This window comes from Pygocentrus nattereri, chromosome 10 (assembly GCF_015220715.1).
Source record: "Pygocentrus nattereri isolate fPygNat1 chromosome 10, fPygNat1.pri, whole genome shotgun sequence".
Lineage (NCBI taxonomy): Eukaryota > Metazoa > Chordata > Actinopteri > Characiformes > Serrasalmidae > Pygocentrus > Pygocentrus nattereri.
In genome coordinates this window covers 2,055,167-2,071,348 of record NC_051220.1, presented here as the reverse complement: position 1 = coordinate 2,071,348, position 16,182 = coordinate 2,055,167, and the positions used below count along the sequence as shown (strand labels likewise).

The following is a 16,182-nucleotide window of genomic DNA, read 5'->3' as shown; positions in this document are numbered from 1 at the left end:
GTCTGATCAGTTATTTGAGAGAATCGGTTCTTTAGTCTGATCAGTTATTTGAGAGAATCGGTTCTTTAGTCTGATCAGTTATTTGAGAGAATCGGTTCTTTAGTCTGATCAGTTATTTGAGAGAATCGGTTCTTTAGTCTGATCAGTTATTTGAGAGAATCGGTTCTTTAGTCTGATCAGTTATTTGAGATAATTGGGTATTTAGTCTGATCAGTTATTTGAGATAATTGGGTATTTAGTCTGATTAGTTATTTGAGAATCGGTTCTTTAGTCTGATCAGTTATTTGAGATAATTGGGTATTTAGTCTGATCAGTTATTTGAGATAATTGGGTATTTAGTCTGATCAGTTATTTGAGAGAATCGGTTCTTTAGTCTGATCAGTTATTTGAGAGAATCGGGTATTTAGTCTGATCAGTTATTTGAGATAATTGGGTATTTAGTCTGATTAGTTATTTGAGAATCGGTTCTTTAGTCTGATCAGTTATTTGAGATAATTGGGTATTTAGTCTGATCAGTTATTTGAGAATCGGTTCTTTAGTCTGATCAGTTATTTGAGATAATTGGGTATTTAGTCTGATCAGTTATTTGAGAATCGGTTCTTTAGTCTGATCAGTTATTTGAGATAATTGGGTATTTAGTCTGATCAGTTATTTGAGATAATTGGGTATTTAGTCTGATCAGTTATTTGAGATAATTGGGTATTTAGTCTGATCAGTTATTTGAGAGAATCGGTTCTTTAGTCTGATCAGTTATTTGAGATAATTGGGTATTTAGTCTGATTAGTTATTTGAGAATCGGTTCTTTAGTCTGATCAGTTATTTGAGATAATTGGGTATTTAGTCTGATCAGTTATTTGAGAATCGGTTCTTTAGTCTGATCAGTTATTTGAGATAATTGGGTATTTAGTCTGATCAGTTATTTGAGAATCGGTTATCTGCATTTTATGAATTTTACTTCATTTTTAACTGTATGAGTAATTGTTACCGACCCTGACTCAAAACTCCCATATTGGTGCATCTCTACAAAAAACTATGTATGCATAATTCTCCCTTTTGAATTCTGTGTGTGTGTGTGTGTGTGTGTGTGTGTGTGTGTGTGTGTGTGTGTGTAGTTGTTCCTGGAGCGAGAGAGAGCAGCCGTGCTGGCCGAGGCTCAGACTGATGACCTCATCAGCGAGGCTCCCAAGTCTCAGGCTGACCAGAGCGGAGAGTGGCAGGAGACCTCCGGGGAGATTCAGTGGGTTGCCACGGAAACCAACGACAAACAGGAGCAGGAAAAAAAGGAGGAAGAAGACGAGGAGCTCGACCTCAATAAAGGTACCGAGGCTTCCGATTCGGCTTTGGCATGTAAAAATCTTTTAAGGCGTAGAAATGCCGTGTTCGGCGATTACGTCTGAAAACACCGGGCAGAAAGTCGTTCATACTCGTGCAGGTGGACCAGCCACTTCATGAAGTACATCGGTCTTGTAGTTACGCTCAGTGTCTATTTTATCAGGTCTGCTTATTATGGTATATTATATAGGTGCATCATTATTCAGGATGGACTGTAGTCCACCTTTTTCCCCCTGTCTAATATGTTGGCCCTATTTACCCTGTTCTGGTCAGTGGTCAGGTACTGTTTGGGTGGTGGATCATTCTCAGCGGTGACACTGACGTGGTGCTGGTGGTGTGTTAGTGTAGTGTTGCACTGGTATGAGTAGATCAGACGGCACTGCTGCTGAAGTTTTCACACGATCCACCACCCAAATAATACTTGCTCTGTGGGGGTCCTGACCACTGAAGAACAGGGTAAAAGGGCACTTAACAAAGCATGCAGAGAAGCAAATGGGCTACAGTCTGTGGACCTAATAATATGGACAGTGCAGAAACAAGGAGGTGTACTTAATGATGTGTTTGGTCAGTGAATGTGTTCAAATGAGGTCTCTAGTATCTTTGTAGATTTGCTGATTGGTGGGTTCTCTGTTCTTTCTGTTGCAGCACTGCAGCATGCTGGGAAGCACATGGAGGACAGTATTGTAGCGTCTTACACTGCCCTGCTGTTGGGCTGCCTGTGTCAGGACAGTCCGGTTAGTATCGGTCATTTACTTTACTTACTGAGGTAGTCTGATTTATTTTATTTTTTTTAGAACTATTGGTTAAAATAATTTCTTTGTTGTTTAATATACACTCACCGGCCACTTTATTAGGTACAATGTTCAATTGCTTGTTAACACAAATAGCTGATCAGCCAATCACACGGCCGCAGCTCACTGCATTTAGGCATGTAGAGGTGGTCAAGACGACTTGCTGAAGTGCAGACCGAGCATCAGAACGGGGAAGAAAGGGGATTTAAGTGGCTTTGAACGTGGCGTGGTTGTTGGTGCCAGACGGGCTGGTCTGAGTATTTCAGAAACTGCTGATCTGCTGGGATTTTCACACACAACCATCTCCAGGGTTTACAGAGAACGGTCCAAAAAAGAGGAAATATCCAGTGAGCGGTCAGTTGTGTGGATGAAAATGCCTTGTTGATGTGAGAGGTCAGAGGAGAATGGGCAGACTGGTTCCAGATGATAGAAAGACAACAGGAACTCAAATAACCAACCAGAATCTCTGAGGAACGTTTCCAACACCTTGTTGAAAGTCTGCCACGAAGAATTAAGACAGTTCTGAAGGGAAACGGGGGTCCAGCCTTTTACTAGCACCTAATAAAGTGGCCGGTGAGTGTATGAATGTGTGATTGAACATGTCACAGCGTGCAGCAAGTTTTAAAAAAAGTGTCTCTGTGTTTCAGTTGAATGTGAAGTCGGTGAGAGAGAGTCTTCCTAAAGGAGATTTCTCCATCATGACTGAAATGCTGAAGAAGTTCCTAAACTTCATGAACCTGACGGTAAGGACTGATAAAACACCAGAGGTGAAGATGTGGGAGTAGATTACAGTAAGAATAGTGCAGCGAGGATCAATAAGCAAATAGTGAAACTTAATACTTTGGACTGGATTTCCTGTGAGCAGTTCGCACACACCTTTTAATTCCCTTGCTGGTTGGGTTTGGATGCGTTTTTCAGGTTTTAGTTATTCTAACTACGGTGTTTTGTGTTCTGATGTCATATACAGCCTGGTTTAGTCCTATTTTACAACAGGACGTGATGCGTTCCCTTCTCCAGTGGCGACTGTCTAAGGGTTTGCTTTATAGTTGGCTGAACACAGATTTGAATCTTATTAATGCTACAGCTGAAAATATAGTTGTCAACTACATTTTCATCAATACTGATAAAACCCTGCAACCCAAGCTTCTGTAGTCTGAAATATTAGTTTGTGTGGTTTTAATAACCCTAAAAACATCCCAGATCATTATCCCTCCTCCACCAAACTTTATTGTTGGCACTTTGCATTGCAGTATGTTATGTTCTCCTGGCATCAACCAAACCCAGATTTCTCCGGTCGCCACTCCGGCCGACACTTGGCGCTGCGTCTAGTGATCTTATGTGCATGTGCATCTGCTCGATCATCCAAAGCCATTTCATGGAGCTCATTGTGCACGATTCTTTGCTGATGTTGCTTCCAGAGGCAGTTTTTACGTGCTTGAGCATTTCGTGGCCCCACTGTGCGAGTTTGCGTGGCCTACCGCTTCGTGGTTGAACTGTTGTTGCTCCTTGATGCTTCCGTTTCATAATAATAGCACAATTGACCGAGGAAGATCTAGCAGGGCCAGGCAGAACATCCTGACCACCTCCTTGTTTCTACACTCACTGTCCATCTTATCAGCTCCACTGACCGTATAGCTGCACTCTGTAGTTCTACAGTTCCAGACTGTAGTCCATCTGTTTCTCTGATACTCTGTTACCCTGTTCTTCAGTGGTCAGGACCCCCATGGACCCTCACAGAGCAGGGACTGTTTGGGTGGTGGGTCATTCTCAACACTGACGTGGTGGTGGGATGTTAGTGTGTGTTGTGCTGGTCTGAGTAGATCAGACACAGCAGTGCTGCTGGAGTTTTTAAACACCTCAGTGTCTCGGCTGGACTGAGAATAGTCCACCAACCAAAAATATCCAGCCAACAGCGTCCTGTGGGCAGCGTCCTGTGACCACTGATGAAGGACTAGAGGATGACCAACACAAACTGTGCAGCAGCAGATGAGCTGTCGTCTCTGACTTCACATCTACAAGGTGGACCGACAAGGTAGGAGTGTCTAATAGAGTGGACAGTGAGTGGACACAGGGTTTAAAAACTCCAGCAGCACTGCTGTGTCTGATCCACTCGTACCAGCCCAACTCGCATTGACACACCACCACCACGTCAGTGTTACTGCAGTGCTGAGTGATCCTCACACACAGCATCTCTCAGGACAGGAAATCTGTTAACAATCAGTGTAACTGTGATGACACTACCGCTTGCTTTGTAGGACAAATCAAATAGATGTGAAGGGTCTTTTCTTGAATTCAGTCATTTTGAGCTCAGCTGCCAGTCAGAAATGAGTTTCCCGCCAACACTATTGCTTTTTCTCACTTGCTCCTTTTGTCACACAAAAGATAAAGTATAAAGATTGAGATCTCGCAGCTCTTGGAAACTGGGACAGTTGGCATCCACCCGTAAACCGAAACAACAAAAACAAACAAAGCTTTTTTTTTTTTTTCTCCCAATTGATGGAAAAGAGACAGTGAAGTCGTACTTGGGCCCAATCCCATTACTTTTTACCCCTACCCCTTGTTTTCGAGTGTCACCCTAATCCCTTGGAGCGGAGTTATAAAGGGGCCATGGTTGAGATCTTCCCTCTGAAATGAGACCGTCTAATAAAAGAGCATCACTTCATTATCAGCTACTAGCGCCGCTCTGTAGGCGACCCTGCCCGTCTGCAGGGACAGCAGAGGAGGGGAAAGTTCCAAGCAATTGCTTGGAAAAACATCTGGTTCCATTGACTTGCATTAAAAATAAAGTATGTTTTTTTTTTTTTTCCTTCTGCTGTAAAGTTAGCATTTTGGACCGCAGCAATATGTTGTTCAGTTCTGTTTTTATCTATTTTAAGCTTTTTATTTCAGTTGTTAAGCTTTCTGTAGGCCCCTAGTGGCCATTCCACTGGCAGGTTGAGAAACATCTCCGATATATTTCATTCATGTTAAAATGCGACTGAGCTGCTAGTGAGCAATGAGGGGTGTCTCCACAAAGACAGCCGTGCCGACATGAAACGGACAGGCATCTTTATTTCAAGCGCCAATATATTTATATATAGTTGTCTAAGTGCCACGGTAGAGGAGAGCATTTAAACACAATAAAAACGCTTTAGGTCACTTGCTGACCTACGAAGATGAAAACCCAGTGTTGGTGTCTGTATCAGAAGAGTCTCAGATGATTCAGCAGACATCCTGAACATCCATACCTGACTCCTGTATAAATGAAGGCTCAGGGAAATGTTTAGATATTTTGCGCTTCACCTGCTTGCTTTTGTTCTTTTTAAAGCATTTGGTGTTCACACTCTTCTCTTTCTTTCCTCCTCTCTTTTTTTTTTTAGTGTTCTGTTGGCACCACAGGGCAGAAGTCCATCTCACGGGTGATTGAATATCTAGAGCACTGTTAGCGAAGGTGTTGCTGTTTAGCGGAATATCAGAGGACCTGGCAGCCCACTTGGAGGCCTGTCGTCACTGGAGGCACAAAGATCTATGGTGGCTTCGCTGTGGTCACCATCACCGGGGGTTAGAGGCTCCTTCTGTTCACGGGTCTTTTCAGGCGTTACTTAAATGCTGTCTCTCTCTCAAACACACACACACACACACACACACACACACACACACACACACACACACACACACACACACACACCTGTGTGTATGCATTTAATATTTTGAAAGAAATAATACCCCCTCCTACCCCCCACCGATATATAAAGGCAAGGATATACGCCAGTATTGTATTTGGACAAAAACAAAGATTTTATTCTTTTTTTAAATGTTCAAAAGCGATCCTCTATTTATTATCAAATGCCATAAGTTGTACTATTGATCACTAATGACTAATATTTGTTTAGAAAATCAAATGTAATGAAATCAAACGTATGTTTGCACATGTATGTGGACGACGTGGTGATGAACTCTCTCATAAGCTTCATAAAACACACTGGTTACCGTTGGATGGCAGGATAGTTACAATAAAGTAAGGCGGATGCACAATTAGCAGGACTGATGGTACCACTTTGCAATGAGACGACCCTTATGAGTGGCTTACGATGAATTTATTAATGATAAATAACCAGATATTACACAAATCAGACCTCTTGCTTGCCAGATAGCGAGTCCACATTCATCTGTACTGTTAAACCTCAGATTATCCTGGTTACTTGTATCTGATGAAAGCTGACTGATGGAGAAGCTCAAGTGAGATAACAGATCACTGTTGCCCTTTTTGTGTTATAACTGCTTATTAATCTTGTTAAAGGTGATTATGACAACTTATAATAATTAGTAAACTCACTTTAAACCATTCAGTAACGCTTTATGAGGATGGTCTGTTAAAGTGGTACCGGATTGGCCATTTTAATTGGTGTTTTTAAGGTTTGATAAATGGAAAAGAATCAGTTACTCTCCCTGAATGATGCCCCATGGGAAATGTAGTCACAAAGGGAATAGGTTTTTAAAAAGAAATGGCATGTTTATCCAGGTTGGATGTCTAATTAGGGCTGCACGATTTGGACCGTATTGCATATTGCAATTATAATGCTACATATTGCAATTCCATTAAATCCAATACATTTAAAAACCACATCAGTGAATCATTATAATAGTATGATAATATTTTTGGCTGAAGTGATATCCATTTGTTGGATAATGTTAGCATCTTGATTTGTCCAGAAACTTACCTGGAGCTTATCTGATGCTCATTTACAGGTTGCGGCCTTCTGCAGCGTCAGTAGGGTTGGGTGTTGAAATTCAGTGGTTTTGTGGTGCTGAGTACAGCTGAATTACTTAAATACTACTGAGTATTAAAAAAAAAATCTGTTAGTACCAAATTAGCCCAAGAGCAGTAATGCTTGTTCCAAATTTCAGGAGTTGGTATTGAAGTCACGGCATCAGTATTGAATGTTTTTAATCGATACCGATTAAATAACATTTGACAAGCGATATATTGTGCGGCCCTTACATCTACGTAGTTGTGTAGTAAACAGAGTGATTTGGTATTTTCCAACCTTTTTGAGGTACTTGGGTGGCAGAATCGGGGGAGGGGGAAAAAAGCCTGAAAGCTTTACACTGATCAATGTACACCTTCACATTAAGAGCATCCCCATGACCCCTATAACCTACCTAGCTCTGTCTTTCACAAGTGGCAATACAAGCAGATTTTCGTCTCTTGCTTGTAGTGCAAAACTGTCATCCGTGTGAAGTTCAGGGAGTCTTAAATTCGGTTGCTAATCAAACCCAATTGTAGGAGATTTTATCATTGCCAGAGCACAAAGAGAGGTACCTGTTGGGATGCACGATGATGTCGGTGTAGGTCGGGGGGTCGGCAACATGCGTCTCTTTTACTGCCCTCTTGCGGCTCCACAGCCGAAATGAAATAATCCTCCTCTACAGTAAAATAAAGCTCTGCTGACCGTTCAACACAGTTTAACAGTAAATGGTCTTAAACGCTGGAGTTAATGTAGAACTGCTGATTCACCCTTTAACCCTGAAGATCAGCGCAGACGGCTGGTCACCATAGCAACACAGACAACAGTCTCGCCCGGCTAGTAGCTCCTGAAACGGCAAAGAGAGAGATTTAAGACGGACATCGATCATTTGGAGACAGATGGACTTATTAGTGTTTATAGTCACTCCAGCTGCTTTCCCTGATACATTTAATCTTCAATGAGAACCCAAAAAAGACACTGAAAAGTAGCAAAGCTAGAGTCAGCTTCTCGTTCGAATTATCCTGTTCCACCTTAAGTGGTACAGCAGTAACATTCTGGCGCTGTTTAAGGTGGAACAGGAAAGTTCTAACAAGAAGCTGGAGAATAAAAAGCAACTTTAGCCCCGTAAAAAGTTGAACATTTGAGAGGCATTTTACGGTTTCCTGCTGGAGATGCGAGAAAAGCAACGACAGCTGAGCTGAAGCTTAAAGCAGAGCAAAGTGAGTGAGTTTGTATTTTTATTTTAGCTTTTTTACCCTGTACTGGTACATCAGCACATACAAAACGTGGCTCCCAGAGTGCTTTAATTTTTATTGAAAGAACAAAACGGCTCTTTCTTAACATTGCCGATCCCTGGTGTAGGCAGATAACTGTAAAATAAAATAAGAACTTGTGATCGCCGTTGGACAAATGATTAGATTTGATATTTCAAATATAGTCTAGAAGAGCAAAGTAGGTGATGCTGTCCTCCTTTGTTGGACTATGTATTAATTTTCATGCCTCTAGTACAGTGTACAAGTGTACATCACTCTAATGTTAGATTTAGTTCCAGTTCCTAAATGTTATAAACGTTAATGCATCAGCATCGGCATCATTACAGATATTGGATATCAATATTGGCCTAAAATTGACGAATCGGTGCATCCCTACAAACCTGTTTCTGTGATTTGTCGTGGTTTGATTTTGTGTTTTGAAGAACAATCATGTAGAAACAGAACACGTTTAAAAGCCAATGAGTGAAAAGAGTTGCATAGCTGGACATTTCGGTTTGATCTTTTGTTAGTTTTTCTCTTTTTTTTTTTGTTTCAGTGAATATCAAATCAGCAGGACTGGCTTGTCTTCATTTGACTTTACAGTGCAAAATAGACAGCGCTTGATTTGAAACTGTGGGTTATCACTTGTTTTTAAGCCAGGACTCCACGCTAGGACTAACTCTGAGTTTATGTACATAGGGCCGAGTTGAATGAGGTGATGTTAATGCTCATGGGCCTCAGTTAAATGTTGCAATACCAAAAAATGTTTTATTTTATTTTAATATTTCTGAAGGAGTTCAGCTGAAAGGTTTATAGCTTGTGCTTCTGTTCAGCTTAATTAGGTTTTCTTTCTTTGGTGTGAAGTTGAGCAGAAATGTGCTTAAGTCGGTCCTTCGTGAGCATGTTTTGTTTTTGTTTGTTCCACCTCCTGTTGGATGTCTTAAGCTGTACCTTTGGTGATGTAGAGCAGCTTTATAATGCTTGATGAACATGAGCTTCAACCCCCTCCTCCCCTCCCTGACTGACCTAAGCCAAGTGTCTTCTGTCTCTATCAGACGTTTGATAAAGCAGAGCCATACAGAGTAAAAACCATTTCTATTTTCTCTGATTTGTAAAGCTACAGTGAACCCAAGTTTCGATTGTTTGTGATAAGTTAATTTGGAGTGATTGATTTTTTTTTTTTGTTTGTTTGTTTTTTGTTTTCCTTTCTTTTGGGAATTGTAAATATCTTCTGTAAATACTACCAATTGGACGTTAGACTGCTAGAATAATTTTTTTTCTGAATTGAATTTTTTATACAGTTTTTTTTTTTTTTTTTTCCTTTGTTTTTTGAGAAAAATGCAGAATAAGACATTTGCAGGAAATATATAAATATCTATATATATGTATAAACAATTTTTACCAATTTCCAGGATACTGTCTTTGGTTACCTGTAAATAATTTTACCTTTAATAAATGAATTGCTACTTTATGCAACCTTGGATTGGTCCATTAAAAGCCATTTTATTCTTATACAGATGTACCTTTCAGAAGTTTGGACACAACTACTCATGAAGGGCGTTTATATATTCTGCGCTTCACACACTCAGAACTTTGAAATAACACATGGAGTTTTGAGTATTGACCAAATTAAATCTGTTTTCTGTTTTGGATTCTTCAGATTGGCCCACTTTTATCTTGATGGAGCTTTACTAAAGCAATAGAACATAGACGGAGTGTGTTGTCATGAAATACCATCCCGATCTGGAGGCCGTAGATCATCACAGCCGTGATGTTATTGGTGATAACTCCCTCCTCGAGTGTCTCTACTGCTTTAATACAGCAGTTAAATAAATACAGTAAGAAATGAATAAACTGGCCGTGAACGCGGCGTTTAATATGTTTTAATGTTCAGCTCCTTCCTCCTAATTAGAGCTCCTTAACGAGCAGCTCGTTGCTACGTCAGAGTAACGAGCTCCGCCCACTCGCTGCTCAGCCGGCAGTTCGTTCTCCAGCTCCTTACACTAAATTCCCAAACTGTCGTCTCCACTGAGCAGCTTTTCAGTCGGCAGCTGTGACAGAAGAACAGCTGAACAACCTGGAATCAGCCAGAAATGAACCCAACACCATTCGCCAAACTAAACGGGCTGTAAGAAGCTTTACAGACCGGCTGGAACAAAACAACATTAATACTGATCTGGAGAAACTGACCAAACTGAGCTGAACTTGATATTGGCTCAGTTTTACGGCTCAGTCTGATTTGGTCCGACTCTGAAGATCAGACACGTCTGGCGAATGGTGTTGGGTTCATTTCTGGCTGATTCCAGGTTGTTCAGCTGTTCTTCTGTCACAGCTGCTGACTGAAAAGCTGCTCAGTGGTGACGACAGTTTGGGAATTTAGTGTCGTCTCGTCTTCAGAGTCGGACCAAATCGGCTGTCGGTCAGATGTGGTCTTAACAGCGTCCGTTTTCTGTTTGTGGCAAAGTGAGAAGTAAAAACGTTCAAATGGCTCGAGCGTCTCCTACAGCTGTCAGAGTCGTTGCTTAGCATTCATTTCCTCTGAGATGTTTGTAATATTTGTTATAAAACACGTCTGAGGAGATTAACAACTGCGCTCACCAGCCACTTTATTAGGTTCAGTTGCTTGTTAACACAAATAGCTAATCAGCCAATCACACGGCTGCAGCTCAGTGCATTGAGGCATATAGAGGTGGTCAAGACGTCTTGCTGAAGTGCAGACCGAGCATCAGAACGGGGAAGAAAGGGGATTTAAGGGGCTTTGAACGTGGCGTGGTTGTTGGTGCCAGACGGGCTGGTCTGAGTATTTCAGAAACTGCTGATCTGCTGGGATTTTCACGCACAACCATCTCTAGGGTTCACAGAGAACGGTCCAAAAAAGAGGGAATATCCAGTGAGCGGTCAGTTGTGTGGACGAAAACGCCTTGTTGATGTGAGAGGTCAGAGGAGAACGGGCAGACTGGTTCCAGATGGTAGAAAGGCAACAGGAACTCAACCAACCAGAACCTCTGAGGAACGTTTCCAACACCTTGTTGAAAGTGTGGCATGAAGAATTAAGACAGTTCTGAAGGCAAAAGGGGGTCCAGCCTTTTCCTAGCAAGGTGTACCTAATAAAGTGGCTGGTGGGTGTAGTTAAACCTTGTATGCAGGACAGAAATCTGGGTGGTCTGAGGGTGGACCAGCTGCAGTAAGTGGTAAGCAGGGTTACTGACCTATCAAGCCAGCAGATCAATACATGCTCGTTATCTGGGGTCTCACTGCAGGTTTGTTTCGAGGAGTTTTATTGGAGTTTTTCTCCTGCTTGATGGAGGAAGCAGCCTTTAGAGAGAATACTGAAAAAGATACACACACACACACACACACACACACACACACACACACAGTGACCTTGTTGCTGAAAACTACTTGTTAAAGTTTTTGTATTGAAAATAAATTCACTCTTAATGTGGTTCTTCAAGCTTTCTTTAAGAATGATATAGAACCATGAACACTCCACGAGCCTTTTGCATGATGAAAGCCTTCTTTGCATCTTGAAAGGGTTCTTTAGATTGATGGAGAGTGTATATGGTTCTATATAGAACCTTTTTGAAAGGATTCTGTGTAGCACCCTAAAGGGTTCATCTGTTGTTTATGGTGTTAAGCTTGTAACAATAGAAGAATCCTTTTCCAAAAGGTTCTATATGGAATCGTCTGTAGAGCATCCATACACATATTCCGTCAATCTGAAGAACCCTTTCATGTTACCAAGAACCTTTTGATCATGCAAAAGCCTTTTCTGGGTGTCCATGGTTCTATAACCCCATTTCCAAAAATGATCATTAGGTGTGTTTAAAGATCTGATACGGTCACCAGATAAAACAAGTGTAGTGTTTGGCTTTGTTTGCCATCAAAAGATGTTGGGTGTGTTCAGTTCCACGGGAAAGAGGTCCGTCTCTCATTGTTTTCAGCGTCTGGATTTTTTTTCCTGCCTTTCCTGGAGCGAATTATTCTGTCCAGAAGGGGGAGCTGCATTACCACTGCTCATCACCTTAAACGGCAAGACCAGCTTCTGCATCCTGACTGTAAACGGGAGCAGTGCTTTCGTCTGTTTCCTACCCCAGATGGAATCACTTATGGAGACGCTGCTTTTTCTTAACTCAGAGTAAACGACAATGTAACGTATCAATCCACCGAACAATCTGCTGGAGAGTACACGGGCGTCTTTTGGCTGGTTTTTCCCCCATAATGTCCAAGTAAAAGCTCTGAACATCGATTTTTAAAATCTGCCGTCAGCACACAGTAATGTGGTTATGAACTTCTTGGTCTCCAAGAAAACATCTGGGTAATTTTGTGTGACTCTGAAGCTGCTGACATGGAAAAACCTGTTTTTTGAAAATGACGTTGAGAAGCGTTTTCAGGTCCTGAAGCATCCTGCTGCTTCAGTCAGTCTGGCATGCTGGTGAAAACCAACGGTCCAGTTCACTGCACAGCCATACACGCCATAAACACCCGTCAGCCAGAACATTAAAGCACCTCCCAGTTTCTGCACTCATTGTCTATTTTATCAGCTCCACTGACACTCCACTGTGCACTTTGTAGTTCTACCTTTATTGGTGCTTTGCGTACTTTGTCAGACCCCTTTTACCCTGTGCTTCAGTGGTCAGGACCCAGTGGTCTTCCACTGACATTCAGAAACTCTATGAGCCCCTCTTTCAGTTGGATTGTGATTGGTTCCTAGGTGCCTCACAGTTGTAAAAATACGGCGCTTTGAAAATCTTTTGAATCACCCTGTATATGTACATTAAATACAGGGTGAGTCTAAAGTCACAGGACTCGTTTTATTTTTTATTTTATTATCGACTTTTATCTCTGGGGTCATCTCAAACAAGTTGTGTATGGGGGCACTCGTGGGCTGGAGGTCAGGGAACCAGCCCAGTAACCGGAAGGTTGCAGGTTGATCCCCTCGGCTGACAGTCCATGACTGAGTTGCCCTTGAGCAAGACACCTAACCCCCAACTGCTCCCCAGGCGCCGTGGATAGGGCTGCCCGCTCCTCTGGGCAAGTGTGCTCACTGCCCCCTAGTGTGGGTGTTTCACTGCACGGATGGGTTAAATGCAGAGGTTCTAATTTCACAGTGACAAATGGTTCGAAGTTCTGTTCTGCTGAGAAAATCCACAACAAACACCACCTTCGGCACCGCATCGTGGAGGCTTGTGACAGCATAATAAAACAATACGGCGTCCTGTGAAGTTTCAGTGTTTTTCAGTTTTTGGCATAATTTGAAAATGCTTGGTCCCCTTTATATTGCATGTAAATTTCAATAATGGACCAAAAGAAACGGCCCAAAATAATGTCAGAAAGTCTGGTTCTTACATTAGAAGTAAAGTTTTTCCTTCTCCTGTCAAGTTCTCATTTTGGAAAGATCTCTTTCTTGTGCCACTGCATGCATGTCCACCCACCTTCATATCATCAGAATGTGAATCAGTGACATGATATCAAACCAGGATCAATATAAACTTACAAGAGGGTTCTTTTTCATTTCCTACCGTCTGCGTGCCATCACTCTTTTTGGCGGTCGTGGTACACGCTGAAATCGGCCCAAAAACAAACAAACAAATAAATAAATAAACGCTCAACGACTGTAACATTTTCACCTGTGATTACAGTTTCAAGCGGACCAAGATCGGAGGGAGCACTGCCAACCTGGCATCTCTGCCTGTCTCTTTGATTTGCATGTATTTAGAGCCAGACAGGTCACTAAGAGTAACATTTAGTACAGCAGCTTAGTGTAAGGAACTGAAAGGGGGGATTGTGAAGTGTGCCATTCAAGGGAAACGTACCAAGCCAGAGTTGTACACAGTGGTGGTGATAGGAACCAGACGTCTGAAGAGTTTACCGTCTCTGAAACACTCCCTCACAGAAAGCTGTTAGATGGAAAACACTGCCTGATGCCTGAAACGTTGTTTTTTTTTTATTTTATTTCATTTTTAAGTTAATAAAGTTTTAGTCTTTTGAGGTTTTTTCAATCCTTTAGTGATGGGGAATTACGTGTAGGGTGTTGTCAGGCAAATTAGTCCACAAAGAGAGTGTATCTACCATCAACATCACATATAAACGCTCAGGAGACACGTGTAGTGGTTTGGATAGTAACTAGCACGGCTATAGTGGGTTGTAGACATCGTGACTCCTGGTTCCCATCACCACCAGTGTGTTTCATTTCACATCAGACCACTCTAAATGACTCTACAATGGCTTTTTTCCATCTTAATGATCAAACTATTCATAAACTTGGGTTATCTTTTAGACCTTTCTGTTTGGGGGGAGCGGAGGGGCTTATATAAGGGAGATGGGGCGTATAACTCATGTGGGAGGCCTTGAACCCGGGAAAAGATGCTGAAATAAAAATTAGAAAATAAAGTTTTTGCCTTTGTAAACTGTATGCAGTCCCTTTTGGTGTTCATTGTAAATAATTGCAGAAATAAGTCTGCAGGCCATGGAAACGTGCTTTGAATCCGGTGAAGACGTCTTACATTTATCCGTAATGGACAATCGGAAAACACAAAAAAAAAAGGCAACATAAAAACTTTCATTCCGGCTCCTGAAAGGACTTCTTTTGAACTTCAGACAAAGGCGCTACAAGGACATTTTTCGGACGCGTCTTTGCACGCTGGGCACACACCGACAGACATGAAAAATATTTTTTTGTTAGATGAAAAAAAAAAAAAAAGATGAAAAGCACCATTTTTTTGAGGGACGATGTCTAGAACAGAAACGTGTCGTCTAGATTTAAAAATACCCACCAGGAGAAGATGTGACCAGGTCATGCCTGGCAAACTGGAAAAAAAATACAATATAAATATAATACAAAAATTACATATACAGTATTTAGCAGACGCTCTTATACAGATCGACTTACAAAAAGATTTGTATGTACATGCACTATATTTCCAAAAGTATTCGGTCGCCCGGCTTCACACGCATATGGACAGCAGCTGTAAACAGACATGTAAAGCTTATAATCTCTTGCAGCAGACATTCAGGTAAGATGCATGCTTGTATTTTGTATATCCTTCAGTAACGATTCTTGCCATGTTGTAGTTGATATGCTCCTGTGAAATGTGGTGTTGCTTTTCTGTACCATTAAGAAATGGTGCACATCAACTTTTAAGCATTTACCATTCAAGCAGCGCTTATGTTCCAAGCCCTTTGCAAAGCACCCTGGACAGTATCGCTCCAGTTTCCTTCCTGGGCTGCATCAGCTACCAGCGCTTGAAAACTCGGTCTCTATCTGTGAGTTTTGATAAGGCTCTTTCAAGCACTCACAGGCTCTAATGACACTCCTGCCTTTAAGGCACACTACACAGACAGTGTTGACTGCAGCTCTGCCTTCAGGCCATAACACTGAGATGCTGTGGACGGCTTCCCAGCACCTTATCGCTTTTAAGGGATGGTCCTTAGTTCCATTCTGCTGTGTGAGCGCTAGTAGTGTGTTTATTGAGTGGATATTAGATGGACCCATAAGAAGAACTGTAGGCTCCCCGAGAAAAAGACCGCTCCATCTGCCAAACTGGAGGTTGATATCACTTCCCACTGGCTGGTCAGGCCCCCATGAAGAGAACAGCCTCAGTGGTGTGGGTGATAAGCCGAGCAGACAGATATCCTTCGTATTCGATTCATGCCGTGTAACCGTAGTCTTCACTTAGTGTGCTGATATATGTAGTAACACCCTGCATGGTCAAATGACATGTTTTGATGACTTTCTAAGTGGAAATAACAAATACAGAGACAAACTTATCCGTTTAAAGCCACACCGTGTAAGATTTCAGAAGGTGAATAAAACACACTAAAATATGGCTTAAAATGAAAGCCCAGCTCAGCGTTTAGGTCTCAAATACAAAAACGACATTACACAGATGATACGTTGACAATAGTGGTCCAAGTGCTGACTGAGTTCTCTTCAGTGCTCTTTCAATGGGCTCACAGTCATCAGATTCATCCGCTCGGGGAAGGGGCTTGAAACACAAGCGATGTCACAAAACATAGAAAAACCCTGATATTTCATTGTAAATAGTACAAAGACATCAAGTGCGAAAACAGAAATTT

The 16,182-nt window shown here is 41.8% G+C and overlaps 1 protein-coding gene across 2 annotated transcripts in view; it reads left to right on the top strand.

Moving 5' to 3' along the window:
• Positions 1–7,579, top strand: part of wapla (WAPL cohesin release factor a) — a 37,320-nt gene extending 29,741 nt beyond the window's left edge. For both annotated transcript variants that reach the window (XM_017719343.2, XM_017719344.2), the window contains exons 17-20: positions 1,113–1,317; positions 1,978–2,066; positions 2,771–2,866; positions 5,483–7,579. In XM_017719343.2, the coding sequence (XP_017574832.1) occupies positions 1,113–1,317; positions 1,978–2,066; positions 2,771–2,866; positions 5,483–5,548 (456 nt within the window). In that variant the 3' untranslated portion in view covers positions 5,549–7,579. The remainder of the gene's footprint in view (positions 1–1,112; positions 1,318–1,977; positions 2,067–2,770; positions 2,867–5,482) is intronic.
• Positions 7,580–16,182: the final 8,603 nt, after the last annotated feature.